Source organism: Oncorhynchus masou, unplaced genomic scaffold (genome assembly GCF_036934945.1).
Source record: "Oncorhynchus masou masou isolate Uvic2021 unplaced genomic scaffold, UVic_Omas_1.1 unplaced_scaffold_2414, whole genome shotgun sequence".
Classification (NCBI taxonomy): domain Eukaryota; kingdom Metazoa; phylum Chordata; class Actinopteri; order Salmoniformes; family Salmonidae; genus Oncorhynchus; species Oncorhynchus masou.
Window position 1 is genome coordinate 46435 of NW_027008868.1, and position 21550 is coordinate 67984.

Genomic DNA, 21550 nt, shown 5'->3' on the forward strand with positions numbered 1-21550 from the left:
AGGGGATTATTGCAAGCAGTCTTGGCTCTGAGCCATAGATGGGAGCATGCTCAGTAAAAGCCCTTCCACCGTTTGCTGCTGGGAGTTGAAATGTTCCTCTCAGTAAAACCTGTCTCTATCTCTCCTCCACTGACCTGTCTCTATCTTCGTTGACAGACCTGCTGACCTGTCTCTATCTCTCCTCCAGGACCCGTTGACAGACCTGCTGACCTGTCTCTATCTCTCCTCCAGGACCCGTTGACAGACCTGCTGACCTGTCTCTATCTCTCCTCCAGGACCCGTTGACAGACCTGCTGACCTGTCTCTATCTCTCCTCCAGGACCCGTTGACAGACCTGCTGACCTGTCTCTATCTCTCCTCCAGGACCCGTTGACAGACCTGCTGACCTGTCTCTATCTCTCCTCCAGACCTGTCTCTATCTCTCCTCCAGGACCCGTTGACAGACCTGCTGACCTGTCTCTATCTCTCCTCCAGGACCCGTTGACAGCAGAGCCAGGATGGATGCTCACGGCATATTCTCACTTCTGTTGCTGTGTTCTGTCACTGAGGTAATATACTCACCCAAGTTGTGAAGTCATTTACCCTTTGTCCTCGATATGCCTTTTATAAACTCACTGTGGCATGCAGAGTGAATATGGTTGCTCTTGAAAGTCATAAAAACATGATCATAACTCATATTTAACTCTCAAATCCACACTTTCACTCTCTTGATTTGGTTTGATACTCTAAAATACTCTATGATCATCTCCTTACCTGTCCGTGAGTGTATCGTTTCCTCTGAGTGTTAGCCATTTTTTTCACAGCTGTGCGTGTTGGCGAGCCTTGAGGGGAATGACTCCCAGCAGCACCATACCCAGAACGTCTACCACGACATCGGTGTCACCAGGAACACCATAGTCACTGCTCAGTTTGAGTGCTATCAGAAGATCATGAAAAACGACAAACACAACAAAATAGGTAAGGGTCCCTTACGGGTGGTGTGGTGCAGGTTGTAATGGGGTAGCTCATTTGTTCAATTTCAATCTTATGATTTGCATGGTAGAGTATTTTACTCTTAGCATATTCAATTTGAATTTGAAATAATCTTCAGTCTTAACTGAAATGGTCCTAACCCCAGTGAATAGCACATTTACATTTACATTTAAGTCATTTAGCAGACGCTCTTATCCAGAGCGACTTACAAATTGGCACCTTCTAAGGAACTGACCTCCTAGTTTCAGTTTCAACTTAAAAGTTTGCTTAAAGGGATACTTCCGGATTTTGGCTAAACTTATTTCCCTAGAGTCAGATGAACTTGTGGATGCCATTATTATGTGTGCAGTATGAAGGAAGTTAGAGGTAGCTTTGCGAACCAATGCTAACTAGCGTTAGCGCGATGACTATGGGTATCTGCTAGCATGCTCATTGACAAAATCCCGAAGTATCCCTTTAAACTGCCTGTGTTGTTGTGTCCCTTCACTCAGGGCCAGTTTGTAACAGGACGTGGGATGGCTGGCTGTGCTGGGAGGACACAGAGGCAGGCTTCACTACAAACCAACACTGTCCAGACTACTTCCAAGACTTTGACACAGCAGGTCTGTATTTTGCAATCTGGCTGGTCTCTCCAACCCAACGACATTGAACAGAGATTATTGTATGACTGTATAAGGTAATGTACGAGTCAGCCTGGCTATTCTCTGTTAGGCTTTTAGAGAAATGTCCTTTGCTGTTTTCAACATTCATTTTAGTATGGATAAAGGGATGAAAGTTATTCTCATGAATGGATATCATTCTTTTTTAATTAATGCTGTGTTGATTGCTGAAACGAGCAAGTGTCACACCTGTCCACTCTTTTGTTGACTCACGTTGGTTGATGCACTACATCACTCACCTTCTGTTTCTCCAATCACCAGAAATGGCGTCCAAAGTGTGCAGTGAAACGGGTAATTGGTTTCTACACCCGGAGAGCAACAGGACATGGACAAACTACACCAAATGTACGGCATACACCAGTGCAGGAAGAGTGGTAAGACACGTGACCTTTTGATAAACTTTTTAATGTAGTTGTGTTGTTGTGGATATTATATTGTAATGCATGTTAGGTTGACATGGTTTATTCTTTCTCAGACAGCGATGAATCTCTACTACCTGGTTCTGATTGGACATGGACTGTCGCTAACGTCATTGTTCTTCTCATTGGGAATATTTTTCCATTTCAAGTAAGTTACTCTGTTAGCCCATAAGTATGCTCCTGTTTTATATTTGATTTTATTAACCTTTATTTTAACATGGTGTCATATTGAGACCAAGTGTCTTTTTCAAATGAGCCCTGCACAATATAAACACACATCAACACAAAACCCAATAAAATACAAAATTACAAAACATGATCATTAAAAAACTAACAAAATCTTCACTTAGAGCATTCCCCACTACTGTTTTAAATTATATAGAAATACACTGCTCAAAAAAATAAAGGGAACACTTAAACAGCACAATGCAACTCCAAGTCAATCACACTTCTGTGAAATCAAACTGTCCACTAAGGAAGCAACACTGATTGACAATAAATTTCACATGCTGTTGTGCAAATGGAATAGACAACAGGTGGAAATTATAGGCAATTAGCAAGAGACGGAGTCTACAACCCACACAAGTGGCTCAGGTAGTGCAGCTCATCCAGGATGGCACATCAATGCGAGCTGTGGCAAGAAGGTTTGCTGTGTCTGTCAGCGTAGTGTCCAGAGCATGGAGGCGCTACCAGGAGACAGGCCAGTACATCAGGAGACGTGGAGGATGCCATAGGAGGGTAACAACCCAGCAGCAGGACCGCTACCTCCGCCTTTGTGCAAGGAGGAGCAGGAGGAGCACTGCCCGAGCCCTGCAAAATGACCTCCAGCAGGCCACAAATGTGCACGTGTCTGCTCAAACGGTCAGAAACAGACTGCATGAGGGTGGTATGAGGGCCCGACGTCCACAGGTGGGGGTTGTGCTTACAGCCCAACACCGTGCAGGACGTTTGGCATTTGCCAGAGAACATCAAGATTGGCAAATTCGCCACTGGTGCCCTGTGCTCTTCACAGATGAAAGCAGGTTCACACTGAGCACGTGACAAACGTGACAGAGTCTGGAGACGCCGTGGAGAACGTTCTGCTGCCTGCAACATCCTCCAGCATGACTGGTTTGGCGGTGGGTCAGTCATGGTGTGGGGTGGCATTTCTTTGGGGGGTCGCACAGCCCTCCATGTGCTCGCTAGAGGTAACCTGACTGCCATTAGGTACCGAGATGAGATCCTCAGACCCCTTGTGAGACCATATGCTGGTGCGGTTGGCCCTGGGTTCCTCCTAATGCAAGACAATGCTAGACCTCATGTGGCTGGAGTGTGTCAACAGTTCCTGCAAGAGGAAGGCATTGATGCTATGGACTGGCCCGCACGTTCCCCAGACCTGAATCCAATTGAGCACATCTGGGACATCATGTCTCGCTCCATCCACCAACGCCACGTTGCACCACAGACTGTCCAGGAGTTGGCGGATGCTTTAGTCCAGGTCTGGGAGGAGATCCCTCAGGAGACCATCCGCCACCTCATCAGGAGCATGCCCAGGGGTTGTAGGGAGGTCATACAGGCACGTGGAGGCCACACACACTACTGAGCCTCATTTTGACTTGTTTTAAGGACATTACATCAAAGTTGGATCAGCCTGAAGTGTGGTTTTCCACTTTAATTTTGAGTGTGACTCCACATCCAGAACTCCATGGGTTGATAAATTTGATTTCCATTGATAATTTGTGTGTGATTTTGTTGTCAACACATTCAACTATGTAAAGAAAAAAGTATTTAATAAGAATATTTCATTCATTCAGATCTAGGATGTGTTATTTTAGTGTTCCCTTTTTTTGAGCAGTGTATATAGAAATATGGTGTTTTTCTTACTTTAGATTGAATAATTGAATAATTTTCTGTGGAAAGAAGGAGGAAAAACTCATTCATACTGGCCTACTCAAAAGGAGGCATTAACGTCATAAATTATGTTGGGAGAATGTATTTATAAGGAGTTGTAGGGAGTTTAACTTGATAAAGATAGTACATTAATCCCCTTCCATTGTTGTCCATTCAATGATATTTTCTTTCTTTCCCTACCAGGAGTCTAAGCTGCCAGAGGATAACGCTCCACAAAAACCTATTTTTTTCATTTGTGTTGAACTCGGTCATCACCATCATCTGGTTGACAGCGGTAGCTAACAACCAGGGACTAGTGCAGAGCAACCCTGTGAGTATGATGACTAACAACCAGGGACTAGTACAACCCTGTGAGTATGATGACTAACAACCAGGGACTAGTACAACCCTGTGAGTATGATGACTAACAACCAGGGACTAGTACAACCCTGTCAGTATGATGACTAACAACCAGGGACTAGTACAACCCTGTCAGTATGATGACTAACAACCAGGGACTAGTACAACCCTGTCAGTATGATGACTAACAACCAGGGACTAGTACAACCCTGTCAGTATGATGACTAACAACCAGGGACAGTACAACCCTGTCAGTATGATGACTAACAACCAGGGACTAGTACAACCCTGTCAGTATGATGACTAACAACCAGGGACTAGTACAGTACAACCCTGTCAGTATGATGACTAACAACCAGGGACTAGTACAACCCTGTCAGTATGATGACTAACAACCAGGGACTAGTACAACCCTGTCAGTATGATGACTAACAACCAGGGGTACAACAGTATGATGACTAACAACCAGGGACTAGTACAACCCTGTCAGTATGATGACTAACAACCAGGGACTAGTACAGTACAACCCTGTCAGTATGATGACTAACAACCAGGGACTAGTACAACCCTGTCAGTATGATGACTAACAACCAGGGACTAGTACAGTACAACCCTGTGAGTATGATGACTAACAACCAGGGACTAGTACAACCCTGTCAGTATGATGACTAAGTGGTTAGAGCGTTGGACTCATAACCGAAAGGTATGTGAGGACTGACAAGGTACAAACCCTGTCAGTATCTGACTAACCCAGGGACAGTACAGTACAACCCTGTCCCAGGTATGATGACTGGTTAACAACCACCAAGGACTAGTACAGTACAACCCTGTCAGTATGATGACTAACAACCAGGGACTAGTACAACCCTGTCAGTATGATGACTAACAACCCCATGGACTAGTAGTACAACCCTGACAGTATGATGACTAACAACCAGGGACTAGTACAACCCTGTCAGTATGATGACTAACAACCAGGGACTAGTACAGTACAACCCTGTCAGTATGTTGACTAACAACCAGGGACTAGTACAGTACAACCCTGTCAATATGATGACTACCAACCAGGGACTAGTACAACCCTGTCAGTATGATGACTAACAACCAGGGACTAGTACAGTACAACCCTGTCAGTATGTTGACTAACAACCAAGGACTAGTACAACCCTGTCAATATGATGACAACCCTGTACAACCCTGTCAGTATGATGACTAACAACCAGGGACTAGTACAACCCTGTCAGTATGATGACTAACAACCAGGGACTAGTACAACCCTGTCAGTATGATGACTAACAACCCTGTACAACCCAGTATGATGACTAACAACCAGGGACTAGTACAACCCTGTCAGTATGATGACTAGTACAACCCTGTCAGTATGATGACTAACAACCAGGGACTAGTACAGTACAACCCTGTCAGTATGATGACTAACAACCAGGGACTACAGTACAACCCTGTCAGTATGATGACTAACAACCAGGGACTAGTACAACCCTGTCAGTATGATGACTAACAACCAGGGACTAGTACAGTACAACCCTGTCAGTATGATGACTAACAACCAAGGACTACAGTACAACCCTGTCAGTATGATGACTAACAACCAGGGACTAGTACAACCCTGTCAGTATGATGACTAACAACCAGGACTAGTACAACCCTGTCAGTATGATGACTAACAACCAGGGACAGTACAACCCTGTCAGTATGATGACTAACAACCAGGGACTAGTGCAGAGCAACCCTGTCAGTATGATGACTAACAACCAGGGACTAGTACAACCCTGTCAGTATGATGACTAACAACCAGGGACTAGTACAACCCTGTCAGTATGATGACTAACAACCAGGGACTAGTACAGTACAACCCTGTCAGTATGATGACTAACAACCAAGGACTAGTACAACCCTGTCAGTATGATGACTAACAACCAGGGACTAGTACAACCCTGACAGTATGAGTACAACCAGGGACTGTCAACCCTGTATGTTGACTAACAACCAGGGACTAGTACAACCCTGTCAATATGATGACTACCAACCAGGGACTAGTACAACCCTGTCAGTATGATGACTAACAACCAGGGACTAGTACAACCCTGTCAGTATGATGACTAACAACCAGGGACTAGTACAGTACAACCCTGTCAGTATGATGACTAACAACCAGGGACTAGTACAGTACAACCCTGTCAGTATGATGACTAACAACCAGGGACTAGTACAACCCTGTCAGTATGATGACTAGCCTAGTGGTTAGAGCGTTGGACTCATAACCGAAAGGTTGTGAGTTCAAACCCCCGAGCTGACAAGGTACAAACCTGTCGTTCTGCCCCTGAACAGGCAGTTAACCCACTGTTCCCAGGCCGTCATTGAAAATAAGAATTTGTTCTTAACTGACTTGCCTGGTTAAATAAAGGTAAAAAAATCAATAAAAAAAAACAACCAAGGACTAGTACAGTACAACCCTGTCAGTATGATGACTAACAACCAGGGACTAGTACAACCCTGTCAATATGATGACTAACAACCAGGGACTAGTACAACCCTGTCAGTATGATGACTAACAACCAGGGACTACAGTACAACCCTGTCAGTATGATGACTAACAACCAGGGACTAGTACAACCCTGTCAGTATGATGACTAACAACCAGGGACTAGTACAGTACAACCCTGTCAGTATGTTGACTAACAACCAAGGACTAGTACAACCCTGTCAATATGATGACTACCAACCAGGGACTAGTACAACCCTGTCAGTATGATGACTAACAACCAGGGACTAGTACAACCCTGTCAATATGATGACTACAACCAGGGACTAGTACAACCCTGTCAGTATGTTGACTAACAACCAAGGACTAGTACAACCCTGTCAATATGATGACTACCAACCAGGGACTAGTACAACCCTGTCAGTATGATGACTAACAACCAGGGACTAGTACAACCCTGTCAGTATGATGACTAACAACCAGGGACTAGTACAACCCTGTCAGTATGATGACTAACAACCAAGGGACTAGTACAACCCTGTCAGTATGATGACTAACAACCAAGGACTAGTACAACCCTGTCAGTATGATGACTAACAACCAGGGACTAGTACAACCCTGTCAGTATGATGACTAACAACCAGGGACTAGTACAACCCTGTCAGTATGATGACTAACAACCAGGGACTAGTACAACCCTGTCAAGTATGATGACTAACAACCAGGACTAGTACAACCCTGTCAGTATGATGACTAACAACCAGGGACTAGTACAACCCTGTCAGTATGATGACTAACAACCAAGGACTAGTACAACCCTGTCAATATGATGACTAACAACCAGGGACTAGTACAACCCTGTCAGTATGATGACTAACAACCAGGGACTAGTACAACCCTGTCAGTATGATGACTAACAACCAGGGACTAGTACAACCCTGTCAATATGATGACTACAACCAGGGACTAGTACACCCTGTATGATGACTAACAACCAGGGACTAGTACAACCCTGTCAGTATGATGACTAACAACCAGGGACTATGATGACAGTACAACCCTGTCAGTATGATGACTAACAACCAGGGACTAGTACAGTACAACCCTGTCAGTATGATGACTAACAACCAGGGACTAGTACAACCCTGTCAGTATGATGACTAACAACCAGGGACTAGTACAACCCTGTCAGTATGATGACTAACAACCAAGGACTAGTACAGTACAACCCTGTCAGTATGATGACTAACAACCAGGGACTAGTACAACCCTGTCAGTATGATGACTAACAACCAGGGACTAGTACAGTACAACCCTGTCAGTATGATGACTATGATGAAGCCTAGTGGTTAGAGCGTTGGGCTCATAACCGAAAGGTTGTGAGTTCAAACCCCCGAGCTGACAAGGTACAAACCTGTCTGCCCCTGAACAGGCAGTTAACCCACTGTTCCCAGGCCGTCATTGAAAATAAGAATTTGTTCTTAACTGACTTGCCTGGTTAAATAAAGGTAAAAAAATCAATTTAAAAAAACAACCAAGGACTAGTACAGTACAACCCTGTCAGTATGATGACTAACAACCAGGGACTAGTACAACCCTGTCAGTATGATGACTACCAACCAGGGACTAGTACAACCCTGTCAATATGATGACTACCAACCAGGGACTAGTACAGTACAACCCTGTCAGTATGATGACTACCAACCAGGGACTAGTACAACCCTGTCAGTATGATGACTAACAACCAGGGACTAGTACAACCCTGTCAGTATGATGACTAACAACCAGGGACTAGTACAACCCTGTCAGTATGATGACTAACAACCAGGGACTAGTACAACCCTGTCAGTATGATGACTAACAACCAGGGACTAGTACAGTACAACCCTGTCAGTATGTTGACTAACAACCAGGGACTAGTACAACCCTGTCAGTATGATGACTAACAACCAGGGACTAGTACAACCCTGTCAATATGATGACTACCAACCAGGGACTAGTACAACCCTGTCAGTATGATGACTAACAACCAGGGACTAGTACAACCCTGTCAGTATGATGACTAACAACCAGGGACTAGTACAGTACAACCCTGTCAGTATGATGACTAACAACCAGGGACTAGTACAACCCTGTCAGTATGATGACTAACAACCAGGGACTAGTACAACCCTGTCAGTATGATGACTAACAACCAGGGACTAGTACAACCCTGTCAATATGATGACTACCAACCAGGGACTAGTACAACCCTGTCAATATGATGACTACCAACCAGGGACTAGTACAACCCTGTCAGTATGATGACTAACAACCAGGGACTAGTACAACCCTGTCAGTATGATGACTAACAACCAAGGACTAGTACAACCCTGTCAGTATGATGACTAACAACCAGGGACTAGTACAGTACAACCCTGACAGTATGATGACTAACAACCAGGGACTAGTACAGTACAACCCTGTCAGTATGTTGACTAACAACCAGGGACTAGTACAGTACAACCCTGTCAATATGATGACTAACAACCAGGGACTAGTACAACCCTCAGTATGATGACTAACAACCCTAGTACAGTACAACCCTGACAGTATGATGACTAACAACCAGGGACTAGTACAGTACAACCCTTTCAGTATGTTGACTAACAACCAAGGACTAGTACAGTACAACCCTGTCAGTATGATGACTAACAACCAGGGACTAGTACAACCCTGTCAGTATGATGACTAACAACCAGGGACTAGTACAGTACAACCCTGTCAGTATGATGACTAACAACCAGGGACTAGTACAGTACAACCCTGTCAGTATGATGACTAACAACCAAGGACTAGTACAGTACAACCCTGTCAGTATGATGACTAACAACCAGGGACTAGTACAACCCTGTCAGTATGATGACTAACAACCAGGGACTAGTACAGTACAACCCTGCCAGTATGATGACTAACAACCAGGGACTAGTACAGTACAACCCTGTCAGTATATGTTGACTAACAACCAAGGACTAGTACAGTACAACCCTGTCAGTATGATGACTAACAACCAGGGACTAGTACAACCCTGTCAGTATGATGACTACCAACCCTAGTACAACCCTGTCAGTATGATGACTAACAACCAGGGACTAGTACAACCCTGTCAGTATGATGACTAACAACCAGGGTACAACCCTGTCAGTATGATGACTAGTACAACCCTGTCAATATGATGACTAACAACCAGGGACTAGTACAACCCTGTCAGTATGATGACTAACAACCAGGGACTAGTACAACCCTGTACCAACCAGGGACAGTACAACCCTGTCAATATGATGACTAACAACCAGGGACTAGTACAACCCTGTCAGTATGATGACTAACAACCAAGGACTAGTACAGTACAACCCTGTCAGTATGATGACTAACAACCAGGGACTAGTACAACCCTGTCAGTATGATGACTAACAACCAGGGACTAGTACAACCCTGTCAATATGATGACTACCAACCAGGGACTAGTACAACCCTGTCAGTATGATGACTACCAACCAGGGACTAGTACAACCCTGTCAGTATGATGACTAACAACCAGGGACTAGTACAGTACAACCCTGTCAGTATGATGACTACCAACCAGGGACTAGTACAACCCTGTCAGTATGATGACTAACAACCAGGGACTAGTACAACCCTGTCTGTAACAACCAGGGACTAGTGACCCTGTGACCAACCAGGGACTAGTACAACCCTGTCAGTATGATGACTAACAACCAGGGACTAGTACAGTACAACCCTGTCAGTATGATGACTAACAACCAGGGACTAGTACAACCCTGTCAATATGATGACTACCAACCAGGGACTAGTACCCTGTCAGTATGATGACTAACAACCAGGGACTAGTACAACCCTGTCAGTATGATGACTAACAACCAGGGACTAGTACAACCCTGTCAATATGATGACTCAACCAGGATGACTAGTACAACCCTGTCAGTATGATGACTAACAACCAGGGACTAGTACAACCCTGTCAGTATGATGACTAACAACCAGGGACTAGTACAACCCTGTCAGTATGATGACTAACAACCAGGGACTAGTACAACCCTGTCAGTATGATGACTAACAACCAGGGACTAGTACAACCCTGTCAGTATGATGACTAACAACCAGGGACTAACAACCCTGTCATATGATGACTACCAACCAGGGACTAGTACAACCCTGTCAGTATGATGACTAACAACCAGGGACTAGTACAGTACAACCAGGGACTAGTACAACCCTGTCAATATGATGACTGTCAACCAGGGACTAGTACAACCCTGTCAGTATGATGACTAACAACCAGGGACTAGTACAACCCTGTCAGTATGATGACTAACAACCAGGGACTAGTACAACCCTGTCAGTATGATGACTAACAACCAGGGAAAAGTACAGTACAACCCTGTCAGTCATGATGACTAACAACCAGGGATGACCCTGTCAGTATGATGACTAACAACCAGGGACTAGTACAGTACAACCCTGTCAGTATGATGACTAACAACTAGGGACTAGTACAGTACAACCCTGTCAGTATGATGACTAACAACCAGGGACTAGTACAACAGTATGAGTACAACCCTGTACAACCCTGTCAGTATGATGACTAACAACCAGGGACTAGTACAGTACAACCCTGTCAGTATGATGACTAACAACTAGGGACTAGTACAGTACAACCCTGTCAGTATGATGACTAACAACCAGGGACTAGTACAACCCTGTCAGTATGCAAAGCAACACTAATTATACTGTACATGTACAGTACCAGTCAAAGGTTTGGACTAGAGGTCGACCGATTATGATTTTCAACGCCGATACCAATACTGATTATTGGAGGACCAAAAAAGCCGATGCCGATTAATCGGACGATTTGTATTTATTTATTTGTAATAATGACAATTACAACAATACTGAATTAACACTTATTTTAACTTAATATAATACATAAATAAAATCAATTTAGCCTCAAGTAAATAATGAAACATGTTCAATTTGGTTTAAATAAGGCAAAAACAAAGTGTTGGAGAAGAAATTACAAGTGCAATATGTGCTATGTAAGAAAGCTAACGTTAACGTTCCTTGCTCAGAACATGAGAACATATGAAAGCTGGTGGTTCCTTTTAACATGAGTCTTCAATATTCCCAGGTAAGAAGTTTTAGGTTGTAGTTATTATAGGAATTATAGGACTATTTCCCTCTATACCATTTGTATTTAATTAACCTTTGACTATTAGATGTTCTTATAGGCACTTTAGTATTGCCAGTGTAACAGTATAGCTTCCGTCCCTCTCCTCGCTCCTCCCTGGGCTCGAACCAGCAACACAACGACAACAGCCACCATCGAAGCAGAATTACCCATGCAGAGCAAGGGGAACAACTACTAGAACTACACTATTAGCGCACGCTAACTAGCTAGCCATTTCACTTCAGTTAGACCAGCCTCATCTCGGGAATTGATAGGCTTGAAGTCATAAACAGCTAACAGTTAACTACACATGGTTGATGATATTACTAGATATTCTCTAGCGTGTCCTGTGTTGCATATAATCTGCCTACCACCGCTCAGTCAGATACTTAGATACTTGTATGCTTGTATGCTCAGTCAGATTATATGCAACACAGGACACGCTAGAGAATATCTAGTAATATCATCAACCATGTGTAGTTAACTAGTGATTATGATTGATTGTTTTTATAAGATAACTTTAATGCTAGCTAGCAACTTACCTTGGCTTACTGCATTCGCGTAACAGGCAGTCTCCTTGTGGAGTGCAACGAGAGAGAGGCAGGTTGTTATTGCGTTGGACTAGTTAACTGTAAGCTTGCAAGATTGGATCCCCCAAGCTGACAAGGTGAAAATCTGTTGTTTTGCCCCTGAACAAGGCAGTTAACCCACCGTTCCTAGGCCGTCATTGAAAATAAGAACGTGTTCTTAACTGACTTGCCTAGTTAAATAAAGGTATATATATATATATATATATATATATATATATATATACATATATATTGCGAAAGTATTCGGCCCCCTTGAACTTTGCGACCTTTTGCCACATTTCAGGCTTAAAACTGTATTTTTTTGTGAAGAATCAACAACAAGTGGGACACAATCATGAAGTGGAACGACATTTATTGGATATTTCAAACGTTTGTAACAAATCAAAAACTGAAAAATTGGGCGTGCAAAATTATTCAGCCCCCTTAAGTTAATACTTTGTAGCACCACCTTTTGCTGCGATTACAGCTGTAAGTCGCTTGGGGTATGTCTCTATCAGTTTTGCACATCGAGAGACTGACATTTTTTCCCATTCCTCCTTGCAAAACAGCTCGAGCTCAGTGAGGTTGGATGGAGAGCATTTGTGAACAGCAGTTCTTTCCACAGATTCTCGATTGGATTCAGGTCTGGACTTTGATTTGGCCATTCTAACACCTGGATATGTTTATTTTTGAACCATTCCATTGTAGATTTTGCTTTATGTTTTGGATCACTGTCTTGTTGGAAGACAAATCTCCGTCCCAGTCTCAGGTCTTTTGCAGACTCCATCAGGGTTTCTTCCAGAATGGTCCTGTATTTGGCTCCATCCATCTTCCCATCAATTTTAACCATCTTCCCTGTCCCTGCTGAAGAAAAGCAGGCCCAAACCATGATGCTGCCACCACCATGTTTGACAGTGGGTATGGTGTGTTCAGGGTGATGAGCTGTGTTGCTTTTACGCCAAACATAACGTTTTGCATTGTTGCCAAAAAGTTCAATTTTGGTTTCATCTGACCAGAGCACCTTCTTCCACATGTTTGGTGTTTCTCCCAGGTGGCTTGTGGCAAACTTTAAATGACACTTTTTATGGATATCTTTAAGAAATGGCTTTCTTCTTGCCACTCTTCCATAAAGGCCAGATTTGTGCAATATACGACTGATTGTTGTCCTATGGACAGAGTCTCCCACCTCAGCTGTAGATCTCTGCAGTTCATCCAGAGTGATCATGGGCCTCTTGGCTGTATCTCTGATCAGTCTTCTCCTTGTATGAGCTGAAAGTTTAGAGGGACGGCCAGGTCTTGGTAGATTTGCAGTGGTCTGATACTCCTTCCATTTTAATATCGCTTGCACAGTGCTCCTTGGGATGTTTAAAGCTTGGGAAATCTTTTTGTATCCAAATCCGGCTTTAAACTTCTTCACAACAGTATCTCGGACCTGCCTGGTGTGTTCCTTGTTCTTCATGATGCTCTCTGCGCTTTTAACGGACCTCTGAGACTATCACAGTGCAGGTGCATTTATACGGAGACTTGATTTCACACAGGTGGATTGTATTTATCATCATTAGTCATTTAGGTCAACATTGGATCATTCAGAGATCCTCACTGAACTTCTGGAGAGAGTTTGCTGCACTGAAAGTAAAGGGGCTGAATAATTTTGCACGCCCAATTTTTCAGTTTTTGATTTGTTAAAAAAGTTTGAAATATCCAATAAATGTCGTTCCACTTCATGATTGTGTCCCACTTGTTGTTGATTCTTCACAAAAAAATACAGTTTTATATCTTTATGTTTGAAGCCTGAAATACCCGAATACTTTCGCAAGGCACTGTATTTTTTCATCTGCAAATCGGCGCCCAAAAATACAGTTTTCCAATTGTTATGAAAACTTGATATCGGCCCTAATTAATCGGCCATTCCGATTAATCGGTCAACCTCTAGTTTGGACACACTTACTTATTGGCCTAGAAGGCCAGCATCCCAGAATCGTTCTCTTCACGGTTGGCGTTGAGACTGGTGTTTTGCAGGTACTATTTATTGAAGCTGCCAGTTGAGGATTTGTGAGGCGTCTGTTTCTCAAACTAGATACTCTAATGTACTTGTCCTCTTGCTCAGTTGTGCACCTGGGCCTCCCACTCCTCTTTCTATTCTGGTTAGAGCCATTTTGCACTGTTCTGTGAAGGGATTAGTACACAGCATTGTACGAGATCTTCAGTTTCTTGGCAATTCCTCACATGGAAGAGCCTTCATTTCTCAGAACAAGAATGGACTGACGAGTTTCAGAAGAAAGGTCTTTGTTTCTAGCCATTTTGAGCCTGTAATCGAACCCACAAATGCTGATGCTCCAGATACTCAACTAGTCTAAAGAAGGCCAGTTTTATTGCTGCCTTAATCAGCACAACAGTTTTCAGCTGTGCAAACGTAATTGAAAAAGGGTTTTCTAATGATCAATTAGCCTTTTAAAATTATAGACTTGGATTAGCTAATACAACGTGCCATTGGAACACAGGAGTGATGGTTGCTGATAATGGGCCTCTGTAGGTCTATGAAGATATTCCATAAATAATCAGCCGTTTCCAGCTACAATAGTCATTTACAACATTAACAATGTCTACACTGTATTTCTGATCAATTTGAGGTTATTTTAATGGACAAAGAAATGTGCTTTTCTTTCAAAAACAAGGACATTTCTAAGTAACCCCAAACGTTTGAACAGTAGTGTATATTAAAGGTGTAAATATATTAAAGGTTTATTTATTAACGTTCCCAACCTGTTTCACAAGAACAGAATTAACTTAGGATGTAAATAATGAGCAAAGCATTTCCAAGCTCAGTAGACAAAAATGTCTACTCAACCATAGATTGTTGGTTGACTCTGACAGGGGATATTCCAAGCTGATACTAGTTCTGCTTCCCCATCCCCCACCAGGTGAGCTGTAAGGTGATCATGTTTATTCACCTGTACCTGTTTGGCTGTAACTACTTCTGGATGCTGTGTGAGGGCATCTACTTGCACACACTCATCGTCGTGGCTGTGTTCGCCGAGAAACAACACCTCATGTGGTACTACCTGCTTGGATGGGGTACGTGAAGTTACGACAAAACTATTAACTAATGAAACAATTCACTAACTATTACACGATTAAACAACGCTTGCCTTTTTAAGGGACGTTTCTAGAGGTTCATTTCATGTTGAATTACAGTTGTTTGTCCATTATGTCATCCATTAAAATCAATTGTTGAATAATCTCCCAGGATTTCCACTCATACCTGCATTGATACATGCAATAGCACGAAGCTACTACTACAATGATAAGTAAGTATTTTGATATCTTTCTCTCTGGTCTTTGATACGTATGCCTTTCTCTGCCACATACAGTAATTCATGGATAAGCCATGTTGTCCACATGAGTCAAATATCTCTTGGCATCTCCCTCTCTCCTCCACAGTTGTTGGATCAGCTCAAACACTTCCCTCCTCTACATTATCCATGGTCCCATCTGTGCTGCCCTGCTGGTGAGCTCTTCTTTAAGACACAATTCCAAGTACATTAACTAACGTTTATGACCATCCCTGTTCTTCCCCTTGTGTGATCACTGTAAACATAACAGTCATCAACCTCAGGTCTCCTTTATACTCTGGGTGGGATTTTAAGTACATTTACTTTGGACATAATGTACATGTCTCTGGCTGGACTCATTGGACACATTGGCTTATTTCCAAAATATCTATTTCTAACTCTCTCTCTCTCTCTCTCTCTCTGTCTCTCTGTCTCTCTCTGTCTCTCTGTCTCTTCTCCCCCTCCCTCTCTCCTATCCCTCCCTCCCCCTCTCCTCCCTCTGTCTCTCCCCCTCCTCCTCCTCTCTCTGTCTCTCTCTGTCTCTCTCTGTCTCTCTCTCTTCTCCCTGTCCTCTCTGTCCCTGTCTCTCCTCCCCCCCCTTCTCTACCCCCTTCTCTCCCCCCCCTCCCTGTCCCTCTCTGTCTCTCTGTCTCTCTGTCTCTCTCTCTTCTCCCCCTCCCTCTCCCTCCCCTACCCCTTCTCTCCCCCCCCTCCTCCTCTCTCTGTCTCTCTCTGTCTCTCTGTCTCTTCTCCCCCTCCCTCTCTCCTACCCCCTTCTCTCCCCCTCCTGTCTCTTCTCCCCCTCCCTCTCTCCTCTCCAGGTGAACCCCCTTCTCTCCCCCTCCTCCTTTTCTGTCTCTCTTTGTCTCTTAAACATCTGTCTCTCTGTCTCTTCTCCCCTCCCTCTCTCCTACCCCCTTCTCTCCCCTTCTCCTCCTCTCTCTGTCTCTTCTCCTCCTCCTCTCTCCTACCCCCTTCTCTCCCCTCCTCCTCCTCTCTCCAGGTGAATCTTTTCTTCCTGTTAAACATTGTCGTGTCCTCATCCAAACTGAAGGTAATCCACCAACAAGCAGAAGATCATTTCCTCTATTTGTAGTAACAAGTGGACTAATAAAGTTGTATTGTATTCTAGGTGACCCATCAAGCTGAATCTAGCCTCTACATGAAGGCTTGAGAGCCACCCTGATCCTCGTCCCTCTCCTGGGCATCCAGTTTGTCTTGTTCCCCTACAAACCCCAGGGACGCTTCGCCTTGGAGATCTACGACTATATTATGAACATCCTCATGCACTACCAGGTAGGTCAACTCTAGAACATTCTCAAATTTCTAGAACTCTAGAGACCTTCTAGAACTTCTAAGTCAACTCTAGAAGTTAAGTTAGAGTAGTGTCCCAAGCTGGTTAGTGTTGTCTTCTTTGTGTTGAAGTATCCTGTTTCTATCCTCAGGGTCTCCTGGTTGCCACCATCTTCTGCTTCTTCAATGGGGAGGTAAGACTTCAGCGGGATATTACGTCAATTCTGAACTAACTCTCCGTCAGAAAGCTGAGCTGATGCAACCATAATTACTTTGATAAGGTACCACGTTGAAGCAATGTAAACTGTTGTCCGATGGGACTTTCTTTCTTCCAGGTCCAAGGTGTTTGCGAAGGCACTGGAACCAGCAGAGGATCCAGTTTGGCAGTAACTTTGCCCACGCAGATGTCTTCCGCTCAGCCTCATACGTGGCGTCATCCCTGACGGAGGTGCATCGCTGCTACAGCATCGGCGGGCACACCGAACACATGAACGGCAAGAACAGCTACCACGACGTGGAGACGGTGACACCCACCATACTCCGGTCGGACAACCCGTTTGCCTGAGACTGAAGGTGGGAAGTCGCGGGTCTTGGGTCTGTACAGTTACACAGTGGCAGTTCAACTTTCAGTTGAAATGGCTGCAGACAATTTGGAACTCTTTTCCCACCATATTCTAGAACATTTTCTCAAACTTCTTGGCAGTCGCCTTCACAGCAATTGGATGATGGTGAAAAAGTACATGAACGTTTATAGGGGGCACTACTCAGCCTCTTGATCTGGTCAATACAGTTACCTTCAACTGATCCACTTTAACTTCACCGGACGGAATAGGCACTTACCTAGAGACACCTGTGTAAAGGAATGGACACTACCTACACTACCTTAAGGGTTTTAGTGTAAGGAATGGACACTACCTACACTACCTTAAGGGTTTTAGTGTGTAAGGAATGGAATGGACACTACCTACACTACCTTAAGGGTTTTAGTGTAAAGGAATGGACACTACCTACACTACTTTAAGGGTTTTAGTGTAAGGAATGGACACTACCTACACTACCTTAAGGGTTTTAGTGTAAGGAATGGACACTACCTACACTACCTTAAGGGTTTTAGTGTAAGGAATGGACACTACCTACACTACCTTAAGGGTTTTAGTGTAAGGAATCAATCTTGCCGTTTCATCCTGTGGACTGAAGGGCCTACGACTGTACAACAACCTCTGACCCAAGAGCCTGAGACTCTACAACAACTTCTGACCCAAGAGCCTGAGACTCTACAACAACCTCTGACCCAAGAGGAGTACAGTGCAATGAACTTGTTGGGCCTTCTGGTGATATAATTACTTCCATTCTGTAAAGGACAAAGGAAACCTAATGTACATGGACCTTAAGCACTGGATTATGTATTAAGATTGGCAGGCTCTTTATGGCTCTCTTTATGACAAGACAAGTAACTAAACGGCACAGTGGATTTTTTTTGATACAGTGTACAGTTACAATTGTTTTATTTTACAGCAATTAGCATTGAATGTGTTATCATGTGTTGTTCTCTGTGGTTTGAATTTGCATGGTCATTGATGGCTACTTATTTATAACTATGTTACATTAGTACAAGATGGACCACCCATTAGAATGTTAATTTCCTGTCAGTGTATTACCCTGTCCAGCGGTCTTCTCCCTTCTGTCTAGACTAGGGTTTAGTCCCTCTGTGGGAGTTTATGTCTGGCACATAAAATGACCTTGGTTTTGCCTCAGTTTTATCTGTCATAGTTGAATGTATGTAAGTCTTGTTTAAGTATATAAGTATTTTTTTCATAGAGTTGCTTCATATCCAAATGCTGGAGAGAATTCTGCTCACACGTGGATACTTAATGTGGAGGGAGAGAGAGGGTGAGGGGAGAGAGGGGGGAGGGGAGGGAGAGGGGAGGCAGGAGGGGGAGGGAGAGGAGGGGGGCAGAGAGAGGGAGAGGGAGAGAGGAGGGAGAGGGAGGGGGAGGGAGAGAGAGAGGGGGAGGGAGAGAGAGAGAGGGAGGAGAGAGAGGGGGAGAGAGAGAGGGGGAGAGGGAGGGAGGGGGAGAGAGAGGGGAGAGGAGGGGGAGAGAGAGGGAGGGGAGAGAGAGGGAGAGGGAGAGAGAGGGGGAGGGGAGGAGAGAGAGAGGGGAGAGGGAGGCAGAGAGTGGGGTGAAGAGCGGGAGAAAGAGAGAGGAGGGGGGAGAGAATGAGAGGAGAGAGAGAGAGAGAGAGAAGAAGGGAGCGGGAGAGAGAGGGGGAGAGAGAATGAGAATGGAGAGAGAGAGTGGAAGGGAGGAAGGGAGGGGGAGAGAGAATGAGACGGAGAGAGAGAGAGAGTGAGAAGGGAGGGAGAGAGATGAGGGGGAGAGAGTGAGAAGGGAGGCAGAGAGGGGGGGAGAGAGACAGGGAGCGAGAGAGAGAGCGAGAGAGAGAGAGAGCGAGAGAGAGAGAGAGAGAGAGAAGGACAAAGTGTTTGTGTTTCCTGTATATTTCAATATGTATGTCTATGGATATGCCAATATATGTTCAAGGAGGAGTCTGTAGGGTATTTATGTTTCTCACTACTCAAGTGAGTTACCTATCAACCATGAGTTACCTATCAACCGTGAGTTACCTATCAACCGTGGTATGTCATGTGGATTTTGTCAGCACTGTTTTCATGAACTTTGTTGTAGTATTGTATACCTTGATATTGTAGAGCTGTTGTTCTGTTTTCATTATACATGATAACTGATGGCTGGGTCTGACATGTATTATGGATGGTCTCTGAACTCATTGTAATGTTCATTTGGTCTTTGGTAGTCAGGGACAGGATATAGAATTCAGAACAAACTGTTCTGTGTTCCACTCATTTCGAGTTTTACTTAGGAACTGTCACACCCTGACCATAGTTTATTTGTATGTTTCTATGTTTTGGTTGGTCAGGGTGTGATCTGAGTGGGCATTCTATGTTGGATGTCTTGTTTGTCTAGTTCTATGTCTGGCCTGATATGGTTCTCAATCAGAGGCAGGTGTTAGTCATTGTCTCTGATTGGGAACCATATTTAGGTAGCCTGGGTTTCACTGTGTGTTTGTGGGTGATTGTTCCTGTCTCTGTGTTTGTTGCACCAGATAGGGCTGTTTCGGTTTTTCCACGTTTGTTGTTTTGTTCGTGTTTCAGCTTCATTAAAGATGTATCTAACTAACCACGTTGCATTTTTGGTCCGATCCTTGTTCCACCTCTTCGTCAGAGGAGTTAGAAGAAACTCGTTACAGGAACGCTTCAGGCATGTTTCTCTGTTCTTCTATGAATCTAATGTTTTTCCTTGCGCTGAGTGTTGACATTGTACAGGTGCCAAACTGTTTATTTTTTATTGTGGAGAATGCTGTACTGAATGTTTGTGAAGTGTAATGCAAACGTCGCTTTGACACTTCTGGTTTGTGTTATTCTGTACTGAGTTGTGAAACCAACACTGATGGGCCGTGGTGTACGCAGTGTACACACACACACACGCACACACACACACACATGCACACACACACACACTCACACTCACTCACACACACACACATACTCTAAAACATACACATACTCTAAAACATACACTAAAACACACACACTCTAAAACATACACACAGATGAGACATACAGTACACAGTCCTAGACTGTTGGTCCATAGTGGTAGTGTATCAAAACTGTCTGTGGTCTAAGCAATTTGTAGCCTGGCTTCAAATCATTCTCCTCTTAAATTAAGTCAATGGTCATTTCAGCTTCAAGCAACATGTGTGGTTTTGTTTTATTGGACATGATGCATGTCTGTTTTATCATCTGTGCTTTGAACAAATCTTTCTATTGCATGAAATTAGTATTGATTGCTACACTACAAACACTCCTATTTGTATTGATTCATATGAGATCTAGAATCCCCTGTATGAAAGCTGTTACAAGTTAATACAAGTGTTATAAGCATACAGGAGAGAAAAGTAATTTCCATCAGTAGGGAACTTCAATATCTTCAAATAATTCATGCCGGGAAAACACCAAAGTGCTGAAATGAACCGTAATGATTTGTGGAAATCTAAACTCTAGACATCTGCTTTTTGTTTAAAGCAAATTTGGGATTACTTTGAAAAATACTTAATGATTAAGTTCCCTGAGGCATAACCTCCCAGCTAACCTATTTTAACATCTGCTATGCATATTTCTTGGTCAAATTAAGTTGCATGTTTGATTTTCTCGTCCCATTATGAGAACCAACAGAGTTCAGAGGATATGCATTACTGGAAAACATTAGCCATCAATACTATGCTATATATACTGTTTCCCATAATGACCAATGTCTGTGAGAAAGGCAT

The 21550-nt window shown here is 43.7% G+C and overlaps 1 protein-coding gene across 1 annotated transcript; it reads left to right on the forward strand.

Annotated features, from left to right (window-relative positions):
• The first annotated feature begins 423 nt into the window (after positions 1 to 423).
• Positions 424 to 18041, forward strand: LOC135533506 (calcitonin gene-related peptide type 1 receptor-like). The gene is given in 14 exon segments (XM_064960799.1): positions 424 to 548; positions 804 to 957; positions 1464 to 1574; positions 1893 to 2005; positions 2107 to 2198; positions 4124 to 4250; positions 15500 to 15653; positions 15826 to 15886; positions 16020 to 16086; positions 16914 to 16964; positions 17043 to 17079; positions 17082 to 17206; positions 17356 to 17420; positions 17546 to 18041. Coding segments are annotated over 14 exon segments (1431 nt in total). The 5' UTR covers positions 424 to 497; the 3' UTR covers positions 17769 to 18041.
• The last annotated feature ends 3509 nt before the right edge of the window (positions 18042 to 21550 follow it).